Here is a 24,976-nt window from a genome sequence, read left to right on the forward strand (position 1 = left end):
GCTACATAAAATGTAAAAGTTTTAAGTAAGTAAATACATATAGTGAAAACATTTAAAAAAAAAAAAAAAGAAAAAGAAAAAAAAAAAGAAGAAGAAGGAAAAAAAAGTCTTCAACTCCCTGTTTCCTGAACTTACTAGCGACAAAAACTCTTATTTCTCTGTGTGGTTGGTTGGTAGTTTTTTGGTCACTGTAATGGAATGTAGTTTGGTTTTTTTGTTTTTGTTTTTTTTTTACCCTCTCAAAAAAAGAAATCCTATCTCCTTTCGCATACATAGTCATCCCCCTGCACCTACTATGTGTTTTAGAAAACTGTCTTCTGCAGTAGGTTGATCATAACCATATCAACATAGTTTGAAATCATGTGATATGTCAGTTAATAGTACTGAAACAGGTCTGTTGGCTGCCCTTCTAGGAAGAGGGGGATGATTGTGAGTTTCAGAGTAACATTTTGACTTTCCTTTGGGGGCGTTTCTCTACAAAAGTGACCTTTTACAGATGTGGCAATTGATCTGAATGCCAAGCATGCTTCATAGTGAGATACATTTGTTTCTTAAAAATGTCTGCTGTACTGTTCTAATGAAGCCTATGTCACGTTTAATGAGCAAAAAACAATGAGCAACCACCCAAAGACTTGAAATATGTGTTTATTTTCAAATATATAATGTTGTGCTGCAGTAGGGATGGAAGTGTGGTCTAAAAACAGTAGTATTAACTTTCTCTTCAAACTAAGAAATAATACTCAATTCAGTTATATATGATTGTCTTGAGATGCAGTGCGTTTCAAAGGAACTGTAATGATTATTACATTGAATAGAGAAATGCGAAATGCGTGATCCAGAAGGCCTAATATATTTATCAGTATTTCTTCTTTTCCTTTGATATAGTTAATTGAAACAGGAATACATTTCCTGCAGAAACAGGTGCCCAAAATCTTTATTGCTTCCGTGTACTATAAAGATGCAGCACTACAAGCAGCTTTTCTTATTTGTTTTCAGAATGGTCAACAACTTCTAAGTATTCTTTTTCTCATCTCTCCCTTATCCTACTGAATCACTTCACCTCTCTGTGCACGTTTAAGGGAATAATTTTATAACTTGAATATCTGTAAACAACTGTTTTCAATCACTGAACCTTTGGTAGATCAATACTCTGATTTTTTTTTTCCTATTTTTATATATTCTGTATTTTCATGTTAGATAAACCAGTCTTGTATAAGTATTTAAAATATATAATATGTTTTAATAAGTAATGTGTGGAAAGTTAAATTGTTCTTTGTTGAGGGAATATTAAATCCATTGCATCTGAGTATTAAATCCTTGGTCGTCCTTTTTTTTTTTTTTTTTCATACACATTGTGTGTGTGTATATATGCTACTTTTGAATGTATATTTCCCTTACTCTGATCTAAATTAAAAACCTAAGTTTAGGAGGATACTTCCTTTTCTTTCTACTGAAAGAACAGTTTTGCTTATTCATTTTATGTTTTGGTTATGTTTACATCCTTTATATAATACTCACTTCTAACCTTTCTCATTGTGACTACTTTTCTTCTTTGGATACATACTGAAAACATTTCTTGCCAAGAGTGCCAGTACCCTGATACCCTTATTCTTATTAAATCATTTTAAATAAGCAAAATACCACCCCCAAAATTGTGTAGGAACAAGAACAAAATACAGCATTGATGAGAATAGTGTATGAATTGTGATCCTACAGGTTTGAAATTAATTGTTTATTTTTGCTCATTCTTGGGTTGGTATTTTTTGTTTGCGTGTGTGTGTGTTTTTTGTTGTTTTTGGTTTTGTTTGTTTGTTTTTTTTAAACAAGGAATTATTTGGTTAGTTGACGCTTTTTCTTAACTTTTCAGGCACAGGTACATTTGGGCGTGTTCATCTGGTGAAGGAAAAAATGGCCAAACGTTACTTTGCACTGAAAGTAATGAGCATTCCTGATGTTATTCGACTGAAGCAAGAACAACATGTGCACAATGAAAAATCAGTCTTGAAAGAGGTCAATCACCCATTTTTGATCAGATTGTAAGTTTTGTATTTTTGTATTCATTTAATCCTTACGTAAAGTACAGTAAGAACAAAGTGTTCCAGAGTCTCATTGCAAGTCATTGCAATTTACTTAACCAACATCAAACATTCAGTTTCTGTTCTGCAGTCTATATTAGAATAGACTTTAGATTAAAATATTATGAAAGAATCAGGTATTTGAAATCAAGAAGCATAATTTAAACATTTGAACAATAATTTATTATAAAGCTTTTCTGCTGAAATAATAATCTGCCCCTGTTTTTCACACTGCAGAAGAGGAATTTTCTTAGGAAAGGGAAAAAATAATGAAGAAATGTTAGGATTGTCTCATTAAAATGAAGTCTAGTCCAGAGTCTAGTATGTTTCTAGGTCTTAGACCAGCAAGAAAATAAGTTTTTCTTCATCCCATGAAAGAGTATTATCTTTAATCTAGATCATTATCTGGATTACCTTTATTACCTATATCCTCTGTGAGGTGATAGCAAGCATGTCCTATCAGGCAGACAATGCTTAAACCTTGAGAGGAGTTAGAGGAGTTTAAGATTAAAAGCAAGATGAAAGGTAACTCTGTTTATAGCCTTATTGAAAAACATATGATTTTTTTTTTAATTAAAAAAATTGATCAAATTAAAAGACTTTTTTATTTTTTTCTCTCTGCTCTTTTGATCTTTCCCTCCTTACCTTAGCAACATTAGCATTTCGGAAGAGGATGCTGACCTAAAGGCGGGTAGGGGTAGCGGGGACAGGTCCTACTCTTAGTTGAAATGTAAAGTTATTCTTATAGTGTAAAATAGTGATATCTCAAAATTTCATTAGCTTTTAATAGTCATGTATGCTGGAAAGGTTAGGTGGTGAATATGTATATGTTCACTGTAGGTATCTAGATAAAGATAGAATTTGATTTAAATATCTGACCTTTTTCAAAACTTTTGCAGACTTTACCTTCATAAACTCACTAAAAATATTGTATTGCATTAAGTGAGAACAGCACTTCTTCATTGTGGTTATTCCCGTGTTTGAGGGAAAGTGATATAACCTACCAATGAACATTAATTAAATGTAATTCACGAATCATACTTTTGTGTAGTGGAAGGTTGATGATTCTAATGATTCCTGTATTAAGGAGAGAAGGGAGCATAGTTTTTTGTTTAGAGCACTACAGCTCTTCTTGTGTACCTGAATTAAGTGAGTAACTAAAGTTAAGATTAAGTGAGTAACTAAATGTCTGGATAATTGCACAGTTAATAAATTCCATTTATATTTTCTTGTTCATCAGTACAGGGCAATTGACCAAGAGTTCATTTTGAACTTGCCTGCATTAATCAGTTTTACATAGAATCAGATAAAATTAGTTTAGTTAATGTCTAACTGAAGGTAGTGCAGCATCTTTCCAAGGCCCAGAAAGTATCAGTGAGGAAAGAGAATCCATCTAAAGGTGGAAAGAGCCCTGTAGGCAGAATGTTTTTTCTGTGGTGCGCCATTGCTTTTTCTATCACCATGATGCTATCAGGTTCCAGCCAACGTTCCAAAATTGTATGTGGCATAGCATCAGTAAGAGGAGTTATAGGGTATATGGATGTGGATGTCGGAAAGCAAGTCAAAGAGGCTGAGAGTACTATTGATCTGGTTAGACTAGTTAAAATCTGGACAGAACAGAAGGAACAGGTTATTTTAATGTATATCTACATTATATCTGTGTGCATAAGGCCTTTTTAAGTCTATGCATCTAAAGAAGTTCAACAGAAGTGGGAATCGAGAAACTCAAGCCAGGGACATGGGGTTTGGTGTCCATACAGGCAGGGTAAATGAGCATTCATGGACTTAATGGTGACCATATGTCAAATGAAACTTTCTGCCTCTTCTTGTGTAGCTAACAAAGCCCCTCCTCCGCTCCCCCCCAAACATGTTTTCTTCCATAGCATTTTTAAACTATAGTTAATAAGCAAAAAGGGGGGAAATATTTCTATATAGTCTTATTTGGGTGTCTTTGAACTGTTATTTATATGGTGTGGTTTTCTGTTTCCAGTTAATGTTGCTGCTTTAAACAGGGACGATATCTTCCTTTTGGTTATAAACATGTTGAATATGTGTCAGTGCAGCGTAATACTATCTTTTACAGCATTTTATGATGGAGAATTTTAAAGTGATGTTGCACATAACTTATTTCTAATCTTCATCTTTCCTGTAGCTTGTAAAGACTATACATGAGATTTTTTTTTTTTTTCCTCTCTTTTCCTGTTATACTTAAGAAATGCCCCTCCTGCATGTGGGAAGGTCCTGAATAAGTCTTTCTGTGGATAGTGAAGTTATTTATCTACTTCTGTTTTAAACTGTTTTTTGGAAATGTTTGTTTTATGCTCTTGCAACAACTAGTCAGTGGAGTCGCACAAAAACATCAATAAAGATCGCCTATGAGAAGTATCGTAACTCTTGTAGGAGAAACAGTACATATAGTATTGTAGGTTTAAAATATTTTCAAGAAAACAAGAATTAATAAAAACGAACTGTATCTTATTAGTGCTATAAACTATACTAGTTTATTTGACTTTCATCTTTCTTTGTTCCTTGTAGTTGTACTTTTACCTAACTTCCTAAAATACTTCTCAAGAGTGTTTTTTATATAGTCGATAAAGATACGAATAATAGCAGATTAATCATGTTCAGTACTCTGTAATAGGAAATTAATTTGTGAAAATTTTCCTAAAAATAGGAAAGACGGAAGCCTGGGCTCTCTTTTATAGAGCCTGTGGAGGAGCTGTAGTTGATATCTGATTGTCTCCTCTTTGTGGCTGCCCTCAGTGCCAGTATGAGGAAAGGAAATCTTACTTGAGCAAAAGTTACTCATTGGCTTGGGAGCTGAGTTTACTCTGCTTGTTTTCTTGAGACTCTGTAGCTTGATTTAATGAAGCAAAAAAAGTTACGTGATCTTTTCATTCTTGTGATACTCAAAGAGCAGTTACTAGAAACTGAAGTAACCTCTGTTCTTATATCAGTAAAGTAGGTAGGGTTACAGCGTTCTTTACCTACTGTCATAGCAATAAGGGTAGTTGTTAATTTTTAAAATAGCATTATATGTTCCACAAAGTTATCAAACACTAATTTTCCTCCTAACTGTTGAGTTATGTTCATGTGTGTGGTGTATGACTTGCTTAATGTAAGTAGAAAGAAAAGCATCTTAGTTTCGGGGAATGTGGGAGAGAAGGTTCTTGTGGTCTGTGTTAAAGCTTTTGAAGGCCACTTGGAATGGTGGTCTTTGTGTTCGTGAGCTGCTTTTTACTACAGTCTAGTAATGTATGTAGCACAATGGTATTTCTTAAATTAGAGGCAGCAGTCTGAGGAATGAAAGGTGCTTATCATCAGGATAAATCCAAGATACAGAAATGAATACTGCTTTGCTGTCATTTTCTCTTTAACAAAAGCAGTAGAAAAAGGATTGCAGAAGAGCGGTGTGGGCTTACATTTAGCTAATAACTAATCACTTTAGATGGGGGAAATGTGTATATGTGGGAAGGAAGGGATAGGAGAAGAGTAGGATAACTCTATGGTGTCCTCTATTTGAACATATTGTAAATAATCTTTACAAATGCAGACTCTGCTCCCCTCCCAAATATTTGACAGTATTTGGGTAAATAAAATGTAAGGGATGTAAGAATTGTTTGGTCTTAGTAGACTAGCTGGATACCAAGTCAATTATTGGGTGTTTAGCAGAGAACTGTCCTGCACAATACAAAGCAGTCTGTCTAACAGTTAAGTTTTCTTTCAAGCCTATGTATCTAGTTTTTACTTAGGTAATTCAACTGCTTGAACATCTGTTATATAATCCTGCCAGCTTCTTAGGAGTTTTAATATTTGCACAATGACATACTTGGGACAATAGAGATCAATTTACAGAAATTTACTTTAAAGCAAATCAGAAAGATGATTTGTTTATTTAATAAAACAATATTTTTTTTTTACAGATTTTGGACCTACCACGATGAACGTTTTCTATACATGTTAATGGAATATGTACCAGGTGGAGAACTTTTTAGTTACCTGCGCAACATGGGGCGTTTCAACAACAGCACGGGACTGTTTTACTCTACAGAAATTATTTGTGCGATAGAATACCTGCACTCCAAAGAAATAGTTTACAGAGACTTAAAACCTGAAAACATATTACTAGACAAAGAAGGGCATATCAAGCTAACTGATTTTGGATTTGCTAAAAAACTGGTGGATAGGTAAGGTTTTTTTGTTTGTTTTTAGCTTTAACAAAAGTAATTACGATTGGAAGATAAATAGTTTTACTTCAGAGCTCAGCATCTTACCTATACCCAGAGTGGTTCACGCATGTCAAATTCTTTAATACAAGGAAAATGATGGTGTTACCTGCTATACTGAAAACAGTATTACACTGTAGGTATAGCTAGAAGCAGTATCGGAGATAAGTTACAGTAGAAAATTTTTTTGTGTGAATAGTTCTTGTGCATTTTTTCCAGCAGTCCTCATATAAAAAAATTGAGTTTAGTGAAGTAAAATGAACAAATACTGAGACATGTACATCTATGTGAACTATGACATCAGTCTTCCACGCAAGTTGAAAGGCTGAATGTCTTGTAACTGATTTGTTTTCTTCTGTTTTCTTTTTAGAGAGATTTTTTGAAAGGTAGGAATAACATTTTAAAATTGGATTGTATGGTTTCACTAGCGTGTTGCTAAAATAAAATTGCAAAATCTAGGGAGAGCCGTAATGCCAGATTTACCAAATATAATTTCACTGTACAAACTGAACAATAGTCTCAGCTTTGTCTGTCTTACTATCATATATAATTGTGGTTTTACTGGTAATAAAAGAGTTTTTCCCAGTTATTTCTCCACTCTCTTCATCTGAACTACTCTTCCAATATTATAGTAGGCATTTTTTATAAGAAAGTGAGAACTGTTCCTGGGATTGAAAATAAGAAAAAAGACACTAGGCTGTCATATTAAGCAAAATGCTGTGGCAAGGCTGCTGATATTGTGCTCCAGGGTCACCTCTTCAGGGAGACCATATCTGGTCGTTCTGGTTGGGACAGTATAGTAAACTAGTCTGTCCTCGTTAAACAGATGCTCATTATCTTCACCCTTAATTTCACCTTTTGCTACCATTGAGCGTGGGTGGGAAATTCTACAAGAGCAATCTGAAATAAAAGTGGATCTGAGGGAGCTACTCCTATCGGATCCTTAATGAAGTCATAAAATGAGATGAGGTAGGTCAAATCATATTATGGAGGCCATAAAGATTGTTCACCTATATGTACAGTCTCTCAGTTCTGTGTTGCTTGGGGATGGAAGATGGCTAGCCAATTAATAAATTCACTATTTTTGTTCTCCCGTAATGTCTAAAATTGTATTTTAAGACTATTCAGTTTTAGTATCTGTATGTTTGATCAATTTCAATTCCTACTGGGCAAGCAGATAGGTTTGTAAATGCTGGCAATTTTTTTTAATACTTTGTTTTTAAGTCAAAATGACTTTTTGCGGAAAGAGGCAAAACTACTCCCATATAAGAAAGTAGGAGAATTTCTTTATAAGGTGTTTTCATGCTAATTCTCGTGACTTTCTTTCAAATGTAGATACTGCCCCTTAGTGGTTATTAATTTGAGGTTCTGTGGTCATAAGGCACAACAGGAGTAGCCCTTCATTAAACAAGGGAATTTTTCAGATCAAAGTGTTTTTCAGTCTAGAAGATACACCTGTAAGAGTAAGCTCATTCAAAGATATTTTAGGACACAGAAGTTATCACTGCTATATATTTTTGTGTATTTTATGCCCTTTCTTAGGGGCTTGGGAAAGGAAGAAGTTGAACGCTTTCCACTGAAATGAGTTACAGAGTGCTGTATTAGCTTTAAATTACTAGCCACTTTACCTGTAAATGTACAACAGGTAATACAAAATGCAGAACATGAGGTGGAAGGAGTGAGGATTGCATTTACTTTTATCAGAGTACAGGTAGCTATCTACATGAGTCTGCTCTTTTTGATGATAACATGATATTTTTCCCTGCTAGCAGTAAGCATTTTCACAACCCTGTTTTTGTCATTGTGATAATACTTGTCAGCAATTTATCCGCTAGTACTTTGCAGCAGGCTGGTTTTTTTTGTTTTATGGACTATTTGAGCTAAGATTTACATATTTGAGTTACATTTGTTTTGCTTTTTATGTATAGCATGTCTATACACATGCACATTATATGTATGCACATTTTTTTATTTCTGTGTGTGTATATATACATATATGTGTATATATTTATATGTGGACCATCAGAATTGTTTAAATAAAATGCACATTAAATGAATTCTTCAAATGGCTGTGAGGAACTTGCTAGTGAGGACCAACGGAGGTATTCCTAGACAGGAGAAGACACGACGTGGAAATGAAGGCTTTCTGTAGAGAGAATTTTGATAGAACAGCACACTCTTGATACATTTTACTTCCCATAAATGGTTCTGTAGTTACTTGAGGCTTCCTGCACACCTTTTCCTTTCTTCCCATTACCAGGTGTGAAAGGGGAGAGGAAAGTGATCTCCTTGCCCATCTGCAATTAAACTGTTCTCTGGAGAGAGACTGCCTGGCTCATAGCTGGTGTTTCCGCTATGTGAAGCTGCCCATTACCTTCTTATTAGAAATAAAATACTAGGTCTCAGGACATGCTGGATCCTAATATTCTTTTTTCCCTAGAGAAAGAAGAAAGAGAGGAGATTTTCATGTCTACTTCTCTTCCTTGTTAGGATAAACAGAAAAACTTATTGTTTCCTTGCTTCTCTGTCATAGAGTGCTTTTTAAGTTTCCAGTTTTTCTCTTGTTTCAGCTGCTGCTTCTTTCTTCTATTCCCACCTCCATATTCCCTAGCTGAAGACTTACTTACAAGAAACTGAAAAAGTTATTATGTTTAACATTACAATAGGTGTGCCATTACTCTCGGAAAAGAGCCATGTCAGGAAAAGGAGGAAAATAAGTGGGGAAATAAATGATTCATCTGAAGCATATAGAAAGGATTTGTTTGAGCTTTATAGACATTCCATGCTGCCTTTACGTTTTTAGGCCTTCCTTTTTCTGGCAAGCACATAGCACTTTCTAGGTATGATGTATATATAAAAAATATTTCTGCTCTTTCCCACTTGATTTTTTTCTGTAGGTTCTTTTGGAGAAAAGTGCAAAAGTTCAGAGAATGTTACAGCTCTTCTTGTACAGATTTTGCTCAATTTTTGGAAGTTTGAAGTTATGAATTCATGATTTTTTAGAAGAATGTTACTCACTTTTAGATTACTCTGTTTAAAATTCCAACAAAAAATATTCAAAAATGGGAAAGTCTTCCAAATCTTAAGAATATTTAACTTACCTTAATAAATGGTGAGCCTTAAAGATTTTTGAATACTTCTACTTTGTTGCCTCGTGACTAATGTGCCTCGTGACGATTCTGCACAGCAAACTTCAGAGAAAACAAAATGCAGCGAATCTTGTTTGTAAAGTGTATTGAATTTCACTGTAAAAGTAGGGCTGTCTTGAACAAACCTCTGTGGGCTGGAATCAGAGCAATCTGCACTGAATATGATTATGCAGAAATTTCCCGAAGAAAACTCCCAAAAGGACATTAAAATCTGTGGTTCTCATGTTAGAAACTTGTCCGAGACTACAGAGGTGAATGCAAAACTCTATAGAACGCTGAAATAGGTTAATCATCAAGTATTTTATTTAAATAAATTATTAACAAGTTCTGCAAATATTATTTGATAGCTTATCTTTTTGACCAGAGTCGGTTCAATTTTTTCATTTTCATATTTTAAAATATATGTTTAACCTTATCAACTATTGCTTACCTGTATTTCAGCTCTTATCTTGAAAACGCAGAGTGTAGAATTTTTGTAGTAGTTTGAAGGAAACAGTCTGTTCTTATTTTTCTGTTTTAAAATGTACCTTTAAAAGGATCTTCTGGAAGATCAGATGACTATACAACAGTTATAAAACAGTAATACAAATAGTAAGAGAATTTAGTGTTTTATAGTGTTTACATTGTGCATTTCCCTAAATATTAAATGGCTTCTTTTTTATCCAGCAAAAGAAGAAATGCAGGTAGTGAGCATGTGACACAACTGTGCACAGCTTGACAAAGAATTTGAGCTTCCTCCAAATTTTTCTGTAGTTAGTAAACATAAATTTCTTGGCTAAAAGTGAGAAGTTGTGACCGCTGGTGGTAATAGACTGCCTTTGCTGCATTAGGTTTTGCCATACAGCGGAGTTTTGCAGGGAGAGAAGGATGGATGACTGTTGTAGGGCGCTGTCCTGCAAACTGTCTGGCTTGTCAGCTAACACAAACGTGCCGGTCTCGCCTGCTTTGTTTGTACAGCTCTGCTTCCTAAATATAAAACAGGTGGATGTTTCATTTTCAGGGCTGGCTAAATCTGTATAAGTAAAAATTCGTACAGAGGACTGTAATACAAGTTCTTAAATTTTGTTTGTTTTAAAAGGTAACAAAGCTTTGTTTTTTTTCTTTTTATTACCTGGTCGTGATCTCATCAACTGCTAGATGGCAGTAGTGTGTAAAGCAGGGCCATACGTAAGAATTTTCTTGTGTATGCTTGATTTGGAGAAGGAGTTTGTATTTTCTAGCCATGAAAATTATTCCTCCCGTTTGTATAATGTTTGATGATGTATTCTTTACACTAATGAACATAATTTCAAAAGCCGTGGAGCGGTTGGGTGCACAGTGTGTCCTTATCAATTCTGACAGTTTAGCTGAAGCAATTTAACTTTTGCTGTATTAAAAACAGGCCTAAAAAAATTCAGTTTTGTGTATCATAAATCTTTTAAAGGCTTGACTGAAGTCTCCTCCTTGATTTTAAGTATTTTATGAATCAAGGATGAGACTTAATTTTTTTGTTAAATGCTTTGTTTCAAATAAAACTTTTTTTGAGATTGTGGAATTATTTAATGTGTTAACAAATACATTGATAGTCTGAGATATATGGATATTCAAGATCCATATTATAGTATGTATTATATACAAGGAAAGAAGAAAATTTATTCAGTTTATCAGAATAATGGTAGGAAAAACTAGAAGGTGTTAAAGGGGATTGCTATTCATGTTAATTCGTTTGTTCAGAACTAAGTTACCAGTTTGATTTATGCTTTGGAGATTCACAGTTGTGAATCTGACTGACAATCAATGTTTAAACAGTCAATATCAGTTGTTTAAACTATGTGGAGATCATTTACTTTAAGATAATATTCTTTGTCATTTCTACCAAAACTTTTCTTAAAATGCAACATGCTTTTTCCTTCTTGTTCTGCATTGTTGTTTTGTCCATTCTTGAACTGATGAGCACTTCTCAACTTCCATCTTCTGACTTGCTGCCAGGAAAGTGTAATTTTCTCTCTCTCTTTTTTTTTTCTTTTTTTTTTTTTTGTAAACTGAAAGCACGTTTGTGTCTATAGCCTATATTTAAAAATAAGTCAAGATAGTGAAGCTAGTCAAATTCTGCACTCCTTATTACAAGGATGAGTTCATATTTCTGGAAAAAATGGTTTCAGAATATTGTTTCTCATGATAATTTGGCCTTTGTCAGCAGTAACTGCTTATCTTCAATTTATTTCATAATCTTATAGGACTTGAACTATATATTCCAATCAGCTAGCAATATAATACTTCTTATGTCATGGGATTATAAGAAATAAGCTATAAGTGAAAGCAAAGCATTAAAAATATGTCAAAAATGAGGTGATATAACTTACATATCTTGCATTTGCTTAACTACACTTTGTATTTTTTATTTAAAATATTTACAAAGTATTTACTTTTTAATAGATATTGTAAAAATGCTGGTAGGTGATATTTCAATACTGTTTGAAAAATAGGTTATTTAAAGAGACAGATTGAAAAAGGAATCTTGCAGAAGTCTAGGTTTACTTACAGATTTTAAACTGCTGCCTTTTCCATGCAAACACTTCTATTTTTTCTAAATAAATGTTTTTCTGATGGGGGTTCAGGTTGCCAATAGTCTTACCTTTTGCTCTACCCATCAGGAGTAGTCCGTAGACCCCCAGGGAGGGGTCTGCAGCTTTTACAGGGTGAAAACGACTGTGAACAATGACAAAGCAATATATGGCCAAATGGATAGAGCGGCATGCTAGCAGGCAGGAGAATCGGTGTCCTGATGTTTACTGTAACTGAGAAGTTTTTTAATTTCCATGTGCCCCTATTACAGGAGAATTGGACAGTGTCATCGTAGGGATCGTTTCAGATCTTACAGAGCTCCCTCTGCCTCCTATGCATAGATGGATCTTGAGTGCTTTTCTTATGTGTGTGTCTTGTGTGTTTTTTGTTTGGTTTTTGTGTTTTTTTTTTTTCCTTTTCAGTGTAATTTCAGTTTCACTTCAGTCTAGTTTTGTTTCTTCCTTTCTCCCAGGACATGGACACTCTGTGGTACCCCTGAGTACCTTGCACCAGAAGTCATACAAAGCAAAGGCCATGGAAGAGCTGTGGATTGGTGGGCTCTAGGAATTCTGATATTTGAGATGTTGTCAGGGTAAGTGATAATAATATTGACTACTGTATCACAGCAATAGTGTATCAAAGGTGAGGTTAGGATTCTTTAGTGCTTCTCTTTATGATGGGTCGGAATCGCAAATTTGAACTACCTGGGTTAAATCTAATATTGATGCACCTCTATCCTGTCTATCTCTGAAGAAGGGAGTTGAGAGCTGTTTAGACGAACGTATATCACCATCATTACTTTCTCTCTCTCTCTCTCTCTCTCTCTTTTTTTTTTTTTTTAAATTAAATGAGATGGTTATGATTTTCTTCTTTACAGCTACTCTTTTTTGAATTTGCTGTGAAAATTTAGGTTCTATTTTACGTCTAAATTTTTGTGAACCCTTTTTGTATAAAGACTGAAGGCAAGGACTGCCAATTTTTTTTGAAACTTCTATAATTTATTTCTAGCACGGTGAAATATTATTTGCGATGGGAACTTTAGTCTGTCAAAGTGCATAGCTGTTAAGTAGGAAGGCTGTGTAATCAGTACAGCTTGAGTTATTCATGAGTGAATAAAGAAAAAGTACAGGGAAAAAAGCTAAATGCTCTATTTTGAAATCAGTTAAATATTATTTTTGATGTTTTGGCTCAGATATTATTTTGGATGGCATTTTCTTTGGAAATTTTATTGGTGGCACGGTTCTCAGAAGATAAAACCTTTGCCATTGAAGAGAGACTTTCTGGCATTAAAATAAATAACTATTTCTGACTCAGTTATTAGGTGAATCAAAGTAATTGCCTGAATGTGCTTTGATTTTTAAAAAGAAATGCTGTTTTAGTAAAGTAAGTTACTAGACTAGGGAGAACATGAAATTCTAAAATACCTGTTTGAATAATTAGTATTTGTGTACTAAACAAGGCATCCCTGCATATTTTTTGTTGTTTTTTTTTTTTGTCTTGGTAAAATCTGTTATTACTTGCAAAACAAAACAAAAAGCAGAAATAAAAACAAAACAACAGAAGAGTGATTATTTTTGAGGAAATCAATTTTGCCAGTAATGGTAGCTGTAATAGATCAAATGCAGGTCAAACTTAATGCTTTCATAGCTTCCCAAGTAGTTAGTCAGTTGAGGTTTCACAATAGTTAGAAGCTGTTGCTTTTCAGTACCAGGCGGTGGGTGTGCTCTGTGCTCCCTCACTCGGGGGTGAGGGGAAGGCAGCGTCACGGCCTTTCATTCTGGATCTGCAGTCCCATAAAGCGGAGCCAGAACAAAAGCATCCTGACATGGATTTATTCCTCCTTTTTTCTGTATATGATACCATCAGCTCAGCTTAACCTTGGTGACTCTTCAGGTGTCAGAGCAAGCCCATCAGGCTGCCCGAGCAGACAGCTGCCCTGAGGGATGGGCACTGTAGAGATCCAGTCCACAGTGCGCGTGTGTGTGTGCACTCGGTGTGAAGAAGCACAGTCAATGGCATCAAAAGTTTATCCCAGGGCAGTATTGCTGCAAGCTGCTTTCTTTTTTTAATGTCCCAGAGGCTTGTATATGCATTTGTTTTGAATCCTAAGGCAATTTCTGTAGAGGTAGAGGAGAGCAAGAGAGGTAGAAGGGAGCAAGAGATTCCCAGGAGCCTTATCGCCACTAAAGTTAATCCTACGTAGCATGAAGAGCGCAGACAGAAGTGTCTGGTGCTATAATGCTCTAGTACAGGCATTATCTGTTTCCAGTTGTATCTGAGCAACTTAACTTTCTGACACAGGATTCTGCTGGACCACTGTATATAAATCAGCTTTCTCTTTGGTCTAAGTGGTCCTAGTATAAACGGAAATGGGTCATTTTTCCCTTCCCTGCCTTACAGAGGTTGGTAGGATTCTCTCTGCTTGAGTAGCAATGAAAACGTTTCCAAAGTTAACATACTGAAGACAAGGAAGATCTCTGCTTGGGAATCAGTGAGACGTAAAGACTGCAGGGCACTGAAGTACGTACGACTGGTATATATTCTCCAAAAGGAGAGACATAGGAAAAAAGGGAACAGCAGCAGCCTCAGATGCAGATCTTCTCTGTCCTGAAAAAAGAAGGCTCAGGTGTTGAGGTCTGGATTCCCCTCAGCTTAATTTAAACACTTTGGCTATAGAGATTCTTAACCAGTAGAGACAGAAATTATGCCTTTCTTAAAGGCAACTGAGATCTTAGGTAGGCTGATTGACAGAGCAGCTATCTGCAAGTGATACTGTAATGGTCTTTATTTTACTACAGTGTTTCTGATGTAATACAAGTGTCTGTATATATACATACTCTTTGTAATGATTAGATATTTCATTTTTTTTCAGTGTTTGGGGAGAAGTCCCTATCCAAAACTGGACATTTATTTTTAAGATTCTTAAGTTTTCTTCTGCTTTGGAGGGGTTTATTTTGAGCATGTTGTTTTCTTTAAGCAGGCAGATTACCACATAGGGAATACGCTTGCATCATTTTACCAACTTTTTCACTTCTCTTGGCAGTAACAATGTTTTAAAACGCTGGTACTCACCAGCTCAATGTGTGGCTTGTTATTTACTATCAAGGCTTTTAATGCAAAAACAGTCCTAGGTAACTTTATCTCCTAAAACTTAAAGATTTAAGAAGTAGGAAAATTACTTGAACGTGTACAAAACTTCATGACTAAGTCTTTGTCTGTAAAGAAATGAATTATGACATTTGGTAGCTATTTCCTTAACTAATTGTCTCTGGACCCCAAAAGCAGTGAAAAAGAACAAGGAGTTGTGTCTAAGGAAATGATCTATCTAAAAACAAACAAACAAAATAAAACCACACTTTCCTGTTCTGCTGTATCTTATTTCTCTAACCTACTGCAATCTCTTGAGGCCCATGGAATTCTAATTTTGCGCATACTAAGTTTAAGACAAGGTCCCAGTTAATGTTCAAGATAAGGGAAGAGGAATGGATAGGAAAAACTTACTGAAAAAAAAAAACTTAATGACAAAAACGGTTTAATGATGCTAGTCCTTCATGAAAGTATTATTAAAAAAAGCAAAGCGGTCAATAGAAAGAGTTCAAAGACTGTTCTCTGACTTTGATCATTATGTTTCCCCCTCAAAAAAAGGCAATTTTGAGTAATCACATTTGGTTACAATCTGCTATAGAGTAAAATAAGTTTATTTAAGACATTAGGTCATAATTGTACTGTCAGTCAGACAAATAGCCAAGTGAATGTTCTCATTTAATGAGGGGTTTGTTTTGTTTTTGTTTTAGTAGTCACATGTAACCTACTGGTCTGTCTATTTAGATAACTAATAATTTCTTTCTACAGTTTCATATTTTAAGACCCGTGAGTATTCACTTGAAATTTTGTGACATTTCTTCTCTCTCTTAACTACGACACCAAGGCCAATGCCATTGTATTCGTTAGCAAAAGGAACGGTTTGCAGCTGTTGTCCCATACACTGAGATCTTTAGATTCTTTGCCAGTTGGTGGAAAAAAGGCAGCTGTTCGCATTTGCTGTGAGGACGATTTGAAACTCAAGGGTTGTTTTTGCTAAATTATTAGGTACCTTCCAGCACAAGACCTATGCTACGTTGTCCAAAATCTGCATCGTATGTTGGAGGTTGATTGTTTGCAAGTAGTACGGATCAAGTTTCAATTCAGTTTGTCAATAAGAAACGATAAAAATTCCCAAAGATACTTTTTTTAACCTTATGCATACAGACAGAATTATTTAACAGTTCTTATTGAATTTGACTTAGTCTGTGACTGAATTTTAGCATATTTCAAAGGAAATGCTAATCCACTTGACCAACAGCTGAATAACAAAGGACTTAGTATTCCTGAAAACACTTACGTAGTGCGACTAGTGCATAGTGTTTTTTCAGGAATAAGCTCAGCTAAGTAACAAAAAATTAAGGAAAGAAGTCATGTGAAATGAACAAATATTGTTGGTGCAGCTCTTGTTTCTATTACCAGCGTCTCACAAAGTTATCAGCATGGTAGGTGTGTGCATGCGGCTCAGTTCTCTTAGGAAAAAAAGATATATAAAACTTTAGGGAGATGTGGAAATATTGTAATTGTCAGAATGTAATAATTATTAGATGATATTAATATAGTTGTTATTCAAAAACTCTTTTTCTATTCTGTACTAGATTTTGGGACAGAATCATTATTAAGCAGGGCGCTTTGGCCATGTTATGGAAGTCAAACTGGGACTGAGATCAGTGACTGAATTGTTATCCCATTGCCCTAGAAAGCTTTTCGTGGTAACTTCTCGAAAGGGGACTATCATTCTGAAAATCTCTTGGTACTTGATCTAAGCTAATTAAACCTACTGTACTGATACATGCACACTCTGTGCCCCTTTGAGTAGCCAGTGTATGTCATATACCAGTAAAGGAAGCACAACGGAAAATAGTCTCAATTATTATTGTATGTGTAACACAAGAAGAGTCTGTCAACTGGCTCTTAACTTTATGGAGAACTTTTTAGAAAATAGGAAGCACAGAATTTTAGTTGAACTTTAATTTGGTGATCATCTTAAAGATGATGAAACGTGAGTCTTGTATCTGCCCCAACCTGAAAGAACAGCTACTCTTTGAGAGACTTTTAGGGACTGAAAAGTTTATCATCTTCAAACCTCTGTAACAAAACCCACATCTACATTAAAGAAACATAATAAACAACTGAACTTGATACTGTATTTATATGAAGGTCCTTTGACACTTTGGGTGGAAACTAGTGAATAAGTGTAGGCTGGCAGTTACAGGAAAAGATCAAGAAGGGTGATGTTGTTTTGGAAAGTACGCCCTTGGGTTTTATAGAAAAAGACAAAGGACTTCTGACTTTCTAACACTGACGGTTTGTTTCACAAATAATTTTTTACTGTGTTAGTAAAATAAATAGCTCTCCTGTAATACTTGAATTTCAATTACATTTTAAATGTACTGCATGTAAAAATGTTTTCTGTTTTGCAATAGCAGCCTCAGTATGTCTTGGTAACTAAAGTTGTTATTCAGGTAGTATGTGGTTGATGTTGTTTCCCTACCAAAAAGAATTACATAACACATGATTTTCATGGGCAATTACTATAATCTAACACTACTTATAAGACTTTTGCAGATTCTTTTTCTAACATTTACTGTTTTAAAATAGGTTTCCTCCGTTTTTTGATGACAATCCATTTGGTATATATCAGAAAATTCTTGCTGGCAAAATAGATTTCCCGAGGCATTTGGATTTGTATGTAAAGTAAGTTCTTGGCTCCCAAAACTGTGTTTTATATTCTGTATGCCTGCTGAGCACTGTTTTTAAAGGATTTTCATTAAAAGATACCAGATTCTGATTTTCTAGAACACTGTTTTGAATATATTTTAGTTTACGTTTAGTCTTGTAGTTCAAGTAAAATTTTATGTTTAATAGTTCCAGCCAGAGATGTGGTTATAGTATCCTACTATATCCTATAGTATCTTAGTCTCTTAATTTTCTGCATATTTTGAAATACTAAATGCTTTTTCACTTTTTACAAAGCTCATTGGTGACAGGGTCATGTGGGAGAAGGGAAAGAGGAGAGGTATGAGGAGTTAATTCAACATGAATTAACCTCAGGAGAGCAGGAAGAGGGCGTAAAATTATTCCTTTGTGTGTTAATTTTCCAGTTAAATCACTCTTAACATAATTGCTGTCTTTAATACTTTTACAGATCCAAAACGCACTTCCATTTCTTATACAGGGCTCTGCTTCAATATGCAGTCTTAAATACGTATCATCAGTATTTTTTATTCATAATATTTTGTAATCATTACAGATATGTTGCAAACAGTTTTTTTTCTGTTCAAAAATTCAATAATTGAAATAACTGTTAATAAATATTGTAACAGAGGAAGTACAACACACACAAATGAAGTTTCTCCTGAGAGGCACAGATTGAGTGAGGACAGGAAATTACCCTTGCATACCCAAGTTTATCATTCAAGGTGTTTTGGTGGAAGTGCCCTACAGAGGTGGGCTTTGTTTATTGTAACAGCTAGGTAGATAGACAAAATGCTATGCCTAATAGCACCTAATAGCATCTGTCCTACTTCCTCTGAACTTCCGTGAATTCTGCTTTTTGGTACAGAGCTGCTTACAAAAATAATCATTTCAGGGAGAAGTTTTTAAACCTCCATTGAGTCATCAGGTACACTGAATGAAATGTGTTTACATCATCTTAGGATGATTAGTGTATCATATTTGTGTGTGTTGTTAATGGAGCTTTCCTTTACTGTTACGATGCTGTTTCCCATTTAGTGTAGTCTCTTTGTCCTTCAGGAAAAACTGAGCAACTCCAAACATACTGTGTGCGCTAAATTATAAGAGTGTGACAGAAAGATGAACAGCTCAAAGTAGGTTGTTGTCGCTAACAACCTGTCTAACGTGGTGAAAACATGTAAATGTAGGGGTGCTGCAAGTATCTGTTCATACTCAGCATTCACAGACGAACGTTTACTGATTTGGCCTAGATACAGAGGACACCTGATGCTATGAAGTTTTCTAGTTGAAATAGTCGGCATGTATATGTAGATCTTGATGTTCGGTCTAGCTATGGCCATCAATGTAGGCATTATTAATCACCATAGTTGTTGCTGCACTTCTTCCCAGTTTTTCTTCATACATCGTGCAGATGTTCTTTCAGTGTGTGCTTGGCAGTTCATTCCCATTACACTCCTGCCTTTAAGGGATCTCATGGGATTCTGGATTAAGTTCCCTACCTTTTATAACTTGTTTTAGGATGATCTCATCCACTTGCATGGCTTCAGCTTCTTTTTACAGAGAACTGTTAACGTAGTGCATCTCTTGTTCCGACCACCCTCCCCCCCCCCTTTTTTTTCTTTTTCTTTTTTTTTTTTTTTTTTTTTTTACCACGATATGCAGAACTGGTTGGTCTTCGATATCTCTGCAGCATTAACTTAAATCATTTAGTAAGATTGTTTTGTCCTAATAAGTCAGTCTGCTTCCTTTCCTTTTATCCCCTTTGTTTTTCATCCCCTTCTTCCTATCACTTAGTATCTCAGGACCCAATATATTCCCCAGTCCTCCTATCTGTCACATCCAGGCTATGTACAAAGTGTTAATGTAATCCAGTATTTGGAAGAACTGACCTTTAGCTGTCTACTTTTAGGCAGCCACACTCTGTTTCCCCTGCAGTTACTGTTGCACCTTGAGAAAGCTTTTCTACCAAGATCTAATACACAAACTGTTGACTGAAAATTTTCTTCTCTCTCACCACCATCACCTCCAGTTTATTTTCTGAATTTTTACTACTTTAGTTTTCCCTCCTACCGTAAGATATTTGTTGTTCCTTTATATGTTACAAGAGCTTGTATAGCTGTTGTTTGTTCTGGCCTAAGTTAGCCTCTTCTTACATTGCTGTCTACTGCATCTCTTTGCTAGCTATCTCGCTGTATGATCAGATATTTTGTGCAAATTCATTATTCGGTATATATGAAGTCCTTGATACATTTAACTATTAGGTCAAATATCTTCTGAAGACTCACTTCTACCATGAAGACAATAATAAATTAACCGATTAGTAATTCCAAAATAGGAGGCTATTGGCATAGTTTTGCTCTGCATCACCTCTGATAAAACAAAGTATTAATTGATGTTTCACCTGTTTCTTTGGCCAGTCATGAGTTTATAAGTTACTCCGTTTTATTTCATTTTTCTTTCCTGCTGCTGTAAACTCTTCTTGGCGAAGACAGTTTTGGAAAGTGCAGACTATTATGTCAGTGCTGCAGCGACCTAATAATTATTGGCCTGAGAATGCTTTGATGTAGAATTTCATCCCTCATATGCATACTGCAACATATTTATTAGACTGATTTTTAACGTGATCATTTCTGTATTATACTTGGGAAACGATAATGAAGAAACAGTAAACTTGCTATTGCTTGATACAACTTAATGGTTATTTGTTTTGCTGAATGCAGCAGATGTGTTTTTCAGTGATAACACAGCATCAGTGAGCGAGCTCATTCCATAGCTGTGTGATTCCAGGATGAATTTTTAAAGCAAGCAAAAAATGATTTATTGCATGTTCTCTAGTTGTATAGGAAAAGCAAACTCCACGATTTAATTTTGATCATATGGTCTCTGAATCTGGTTCTGGGTTTCTGGATTGCTTTTCAGTCCTACTTTAATTGAAAAATTAAATTATAGCTATACTTGTATTCTTCTCCATAAAGAGTACCCTTAGTAAAGAGCTACAAGGAGGTATTTCTCTGAAGATAACTGTAAAAGGATTCAGTCATATGGTTTAATCTAATCCAAATATTGATTGGATGGAATGATCATGGGAGTTTAGAAAATTACTTTCTGCTTTGACTTTTTTTATTTTCATTTTATCTAGCAATTGAATATTTTCCGGTTGGGTTTTAGAATTATATCCTTGCCAAATATGACAGCTTTTCATACAGTCCAGCACGTTCTATCTCACTTTATATATTCTTTATTCGTATGCTTTTGTGATTTCTAGAGGACGTGACATAATATTTTGGGGGTGGAGAAGGAACGGTAGGTGTTATAATTTGGGTTAAGGGGTAGGCAGATGTGCCCTTAATGTGTACCTTTCTTCTATAAATCTTTTAAAGTCTTCTGCACGGTTAAAAATCAGAATGGTCTTCTGCAACATAGATTTGAGATATGTTTTGAAATTTGGAAAGCCCCACAAAATGCCAAGAAAGATGTGATACTACAAAAGAGAGTGAGTTTTTGTCTCTTTTGCAGTGTAACTTCTTGAGAGAGACTTGAAATAAATCTTGTTAGTTCCTTTTAGACCAGGTTACCCCCTTTTGCTTTTTTTTAATCATTCACTCCTTACTGTTCTGAAGTATGGAAGAAATGCCTGGGTAAATTATACACGGCATTAGCTAGTCAAAGGGAAGTATGCTTACATTCTGTAATTTGCTATGGTTTAACAGAATGTATAATATTTTCTTTACTACAGAGACCTTATTAAGAAGCTGCTTGTGGTTGATAGGACAAGACGATTAGGAAATATGAAGGTCAGTATAAAATGCTACATGTCATGCAGAACAAGGCACAGGGTTAGAAGAAATCTATAGGAACGATATAGGAAAACCTCTTACGCCTTTGGTTCATTTCTGTAAGCATGAAATTGAGATACATTTTCCCATACCTGATTTTTTTGTGCAATCTGAAATGCAAAATTTAACTGCATTTCTGGAAATCTTACTCATACCATCAGGGTTAATTTGTACTTGATTTGTGTACGCACATGCGCACACACACACCCCTCTTCCTCATGCCCCTGCCCCAAAAGCCCTGGTAGCTTGGTGGTTGCACTGCTTTAGCACAAATAGTCTCTCTTCTGCCAGGAAGAATTATTCTTACTGTCATCTTGTAGACTTCTGGAAGAAGTAGCTTACTAGTCAGAAATATGCTCACATGGGTCAGGTAGCATCTCAGTCTGCCCTGAAAATACGTCTGTATCTGATTTGTCAAAGAGCAACACAAAGCAATCCAGTGTATTTTGTCAGATGACCTGATGAGGTACAACGTCTGATGGCAAGAAGAGGACAGTTGTATTACAAGCTCATATGACTAAGCAGCTAAGTTGTAGTAATGGGTGATAGTGTTGCAAGAAGTTAACTGTGAACTAGCACAGATACTGTAACAGGCTATCCAGAGCAACATAAAACTCAGGGTGGGTTAACTTACCCTTCTAGCACAGTAAATTAATCCTATATTCATTGACTTGTTATGGTGCTTACAGTGTTACACATACCTGAATTAGCTTGTTTAATCCTTTAGGTGTTTAGAGACAGCTAAATTTCCATTTCACTGGTCAGGGGAGGGTAGAATTTGGTGGGTTTTGTTTGCTTGCTTGTTTTGCTGAAAGTGTGGATTATTTTCCAGGTTTCTTGAACGTATTGATATACACGTAGGTCCTAGAATTAAGCGTTTTTCAGCCATAAGTTTAACCATCAACCCACAGTTATTTTCTTAATTAGTATAAGAATTGGAAAGCATATCTGAATAAGAGGTGTTCTCTAAAATGGTAGAGAAAACAGAACTGAGAAGAACTGCAGTGAATGGTTGAACTGTGTATGGCTGTGGTTTATATTTCTTTACTTGTCTGTTAGTTTTTTACCAGTTCAGTAACCAAATTGAGAGATTTGAACGATCTTTTGATTTACATTGACCTGACACAAAATTTTATGAATTTCTTATGTATTAAATTAAATAATTTCAGGTCAAATTAATATTTCTGTAGAAATTAATTAATATTTTAGGTCAGCGTAATATTTTCTGTGGTCAATTTAACATGTCTGTAATATTTTTCCTACAAAAAACCTCTTCTTGATCATCCTTGTATCAGAAGAATACTTAGAAAAATTTTAAATTTTTTTCGAAGTTATTGCTGGAACTCGGGAGATAGTAGGAAGTAACACTATGTCCTATAGTAAGTAACACACTTGTCCTATAGAATCTTTTACTGGTTACCACTTGAGAGAGAATACAGGGTTAGGTGGACCTTTAATCTGCCTTGATGCCACAGTTTTTGTGATGCAATACACGTTTTGGCATATATGTACTTCTTTAAACATTTATTTTCCTTTTTCTTTATAGAATGGAGCAGATGATGTGAAGAGACATCGATGGTTCAGGTCTATAGATTGGGAAGCTGTACCTCAAAGAAAACTGAAGGTATATTCTGCAAAATACTGTATAGACTATGACAACCAGAAATTATTATTCATTTAAACTGTTTGCTGGGGCTTTTTTACCTATTGTTTGTGTATGAGTGTGTGTGGATATTTGTGGACATTGCTAATTGTCCAAATGCATTTTGCCCTTTTATTCGGCAGAATTACTTTATTTGAATGTCTGTTTACATGATGCATTTGCTGAAAACAAGTTAAAAATCCTTTGTTTTTCTGATATGAAGTTGATTCGCATTGCTTAATACAGGATTTAATTTACAGTTCTTAGGATTTTGTAAATAGCTACTGTGAAATCATCTCCCCCCCACCCCCCTTTAAAAATCTGGGGAATTATTTACTCTGGGCTTCAGTTTTTTTATTCCAAGTTTAACTCAGGTAAATGCTTTAATAAAATGTAAAGCATTTGACAGTAAGAGGAAGAGGGTGGAGAGAAGGATTTATGAATGTAATTCTAACATACTTTTTAACAGCACGAATTTCCAGTATTATATGAGGGCAGGTGTTTGCAAAAGCTATCAGCACCGTAAGATGCTTATTAAAGTCCTTTGGAAGTAAAACTGTGAAAACTTGGCATTTGAATGTCAGGTTCTCTTGCAGATATCCTTGTGAAATCACAATTTTTACAGTTGAGCACTTTCTTTTCCTACTTGAATTCATTGTTAGACTCGGCAAAAGTGTAGAAGGTGGTGAGAAGCATGCACAAGTTAGCTATTGCAGCCTCCTTAAAAGCAGTCAATTTGAGAGAGATGAGTGGGAATTTTTTTCTTTTTTTTGCACCCCCTCTCCCCCGAATCCCTTCAATTACAGAGCTTTTAGCCACATTGCTATCAAGAGGACTCATTTCCTTTTAGGAGAAAGGGCCTAATGTGATTACATTTTTTTTGACTGGTTGCTGAAGGGGAGGGTTGGAGGGAGAAAGGAGAGTGACAGATTATGATATAACAGAACGTGCTTGGAACATTAATGAATTCTTTTGCAGTTACCTTACATTTGCATAGCAGCTAGAATTAGAGGGCTAAATAAAATAGGAATCTGTATTATGAAAGTATCTTTTAACCACAGGCTACAGGCTTCTGTCTCTTCTGCCATTCATTATTGGTGAAGGAGTTGAATTTTCATAAACATGTATCACTTTTTAAATCAGTTTTTCACGGAATTTCTTTTTTAATAATATGATGGAAAGTGGCTGATTGAGAAACTATTTAAACTTTTGTTGTGCTTGTTCTGAATAGCCTCCTATAGTGCCGAAAGTTTCCAATGATGGGGATACATCCAATTTTGAAGCTTATCCTGAAGATGACTGGAACAAAACACCCCCGGTACCCCCTAAAGATCTAGAAATTTTCAAGAACTTCTGAATATGACATCCACACTGGACAAGGTATGTCCACATATCAGGAGTTCTCTTCAAAACACTTCAGTTCTGTGAGTGAGAGCTTTATGCAGAAACTACATCTTCTGATTGATAGCACTGATCAGTGCTTTATTACAGCTTTTAAAACCGATGTGAATTGATCAGGGTAAGAAAACAGTATAAAGTAGAGGAGATGTTTGAAATAATATATTGTAAAAATATTGTAAAGTACGCCTACTGGATGACAGAAGTAATTTATCTCACAGGCTTTGCTTGTTCTACAGTGATCAAGAGTTCTCCGTGTACAGGCATTTAAACCTTTCTATCCTTAAAACTTTTAAATAGTGTGTTAAAAGCAAAGATCTATATAGAT

The 24,976-nt window shown here is 35.1% G+C and overlaps 1 protein-coding gene across 2 annotated transcripts in view; it reads left to right on the forward strand.

The window, feature by feature from the left end:
- Positions 1–24,976, forward strand: part of PRKX (protein kinase cAMP-dependent X-linked catalytic subunit) — a 57,222-nt gene that overhangs the window by 28,214 nt on the left and 4,032 nt on the right. For both annotated transcript variants that reach the window (XM_068921694.1, XM_068921704.1), the window contains exons 2-8: positions 1,868–2,036; positions 5,999–6,262; positions 12,467–12,586; positions 17,677–17,772; positions 21,509–21,566; positions 23,155–23,232; positions 24,482–24,630. In XM_068921694.1, coding sequence (XP_068777795.1) covers positions 1,868–2,036; positions 5,999–6,262; positions 12,467–12,586; positions 17,677–17,772; positions 21,509–21,566; positions 23,155–23,232; positions 24,482–24,607 — 911 coding nt within the window. In that variant the 3' untranslated portion in view covers positions 24,608–24,630. The remainder of the gene's footprint in view (positions 1–1,867; positions 2,037–5,998; positions 6,263–12,466; positions 12,587–17,676; positions 17,773–21,508; positions 21,567–23,154; positions 23,233–24,481; positions 24,631–24,976) is intronic.

This window comes from Struthio camelus, chromosome 1, assembly GCF_040807025.1.
Source record: "Struthio camelus isolate bStrCam1 chromosome 1, bStrCam1.hap1, whole genome shotgun sequence".
NCBI classification, from domain to species: domain Eukaryota; kingdom Metazoa; phylum Chordata; class Aves; order Struthioniformes; family Struthionidae; genus Struthio; species Struthio camelus.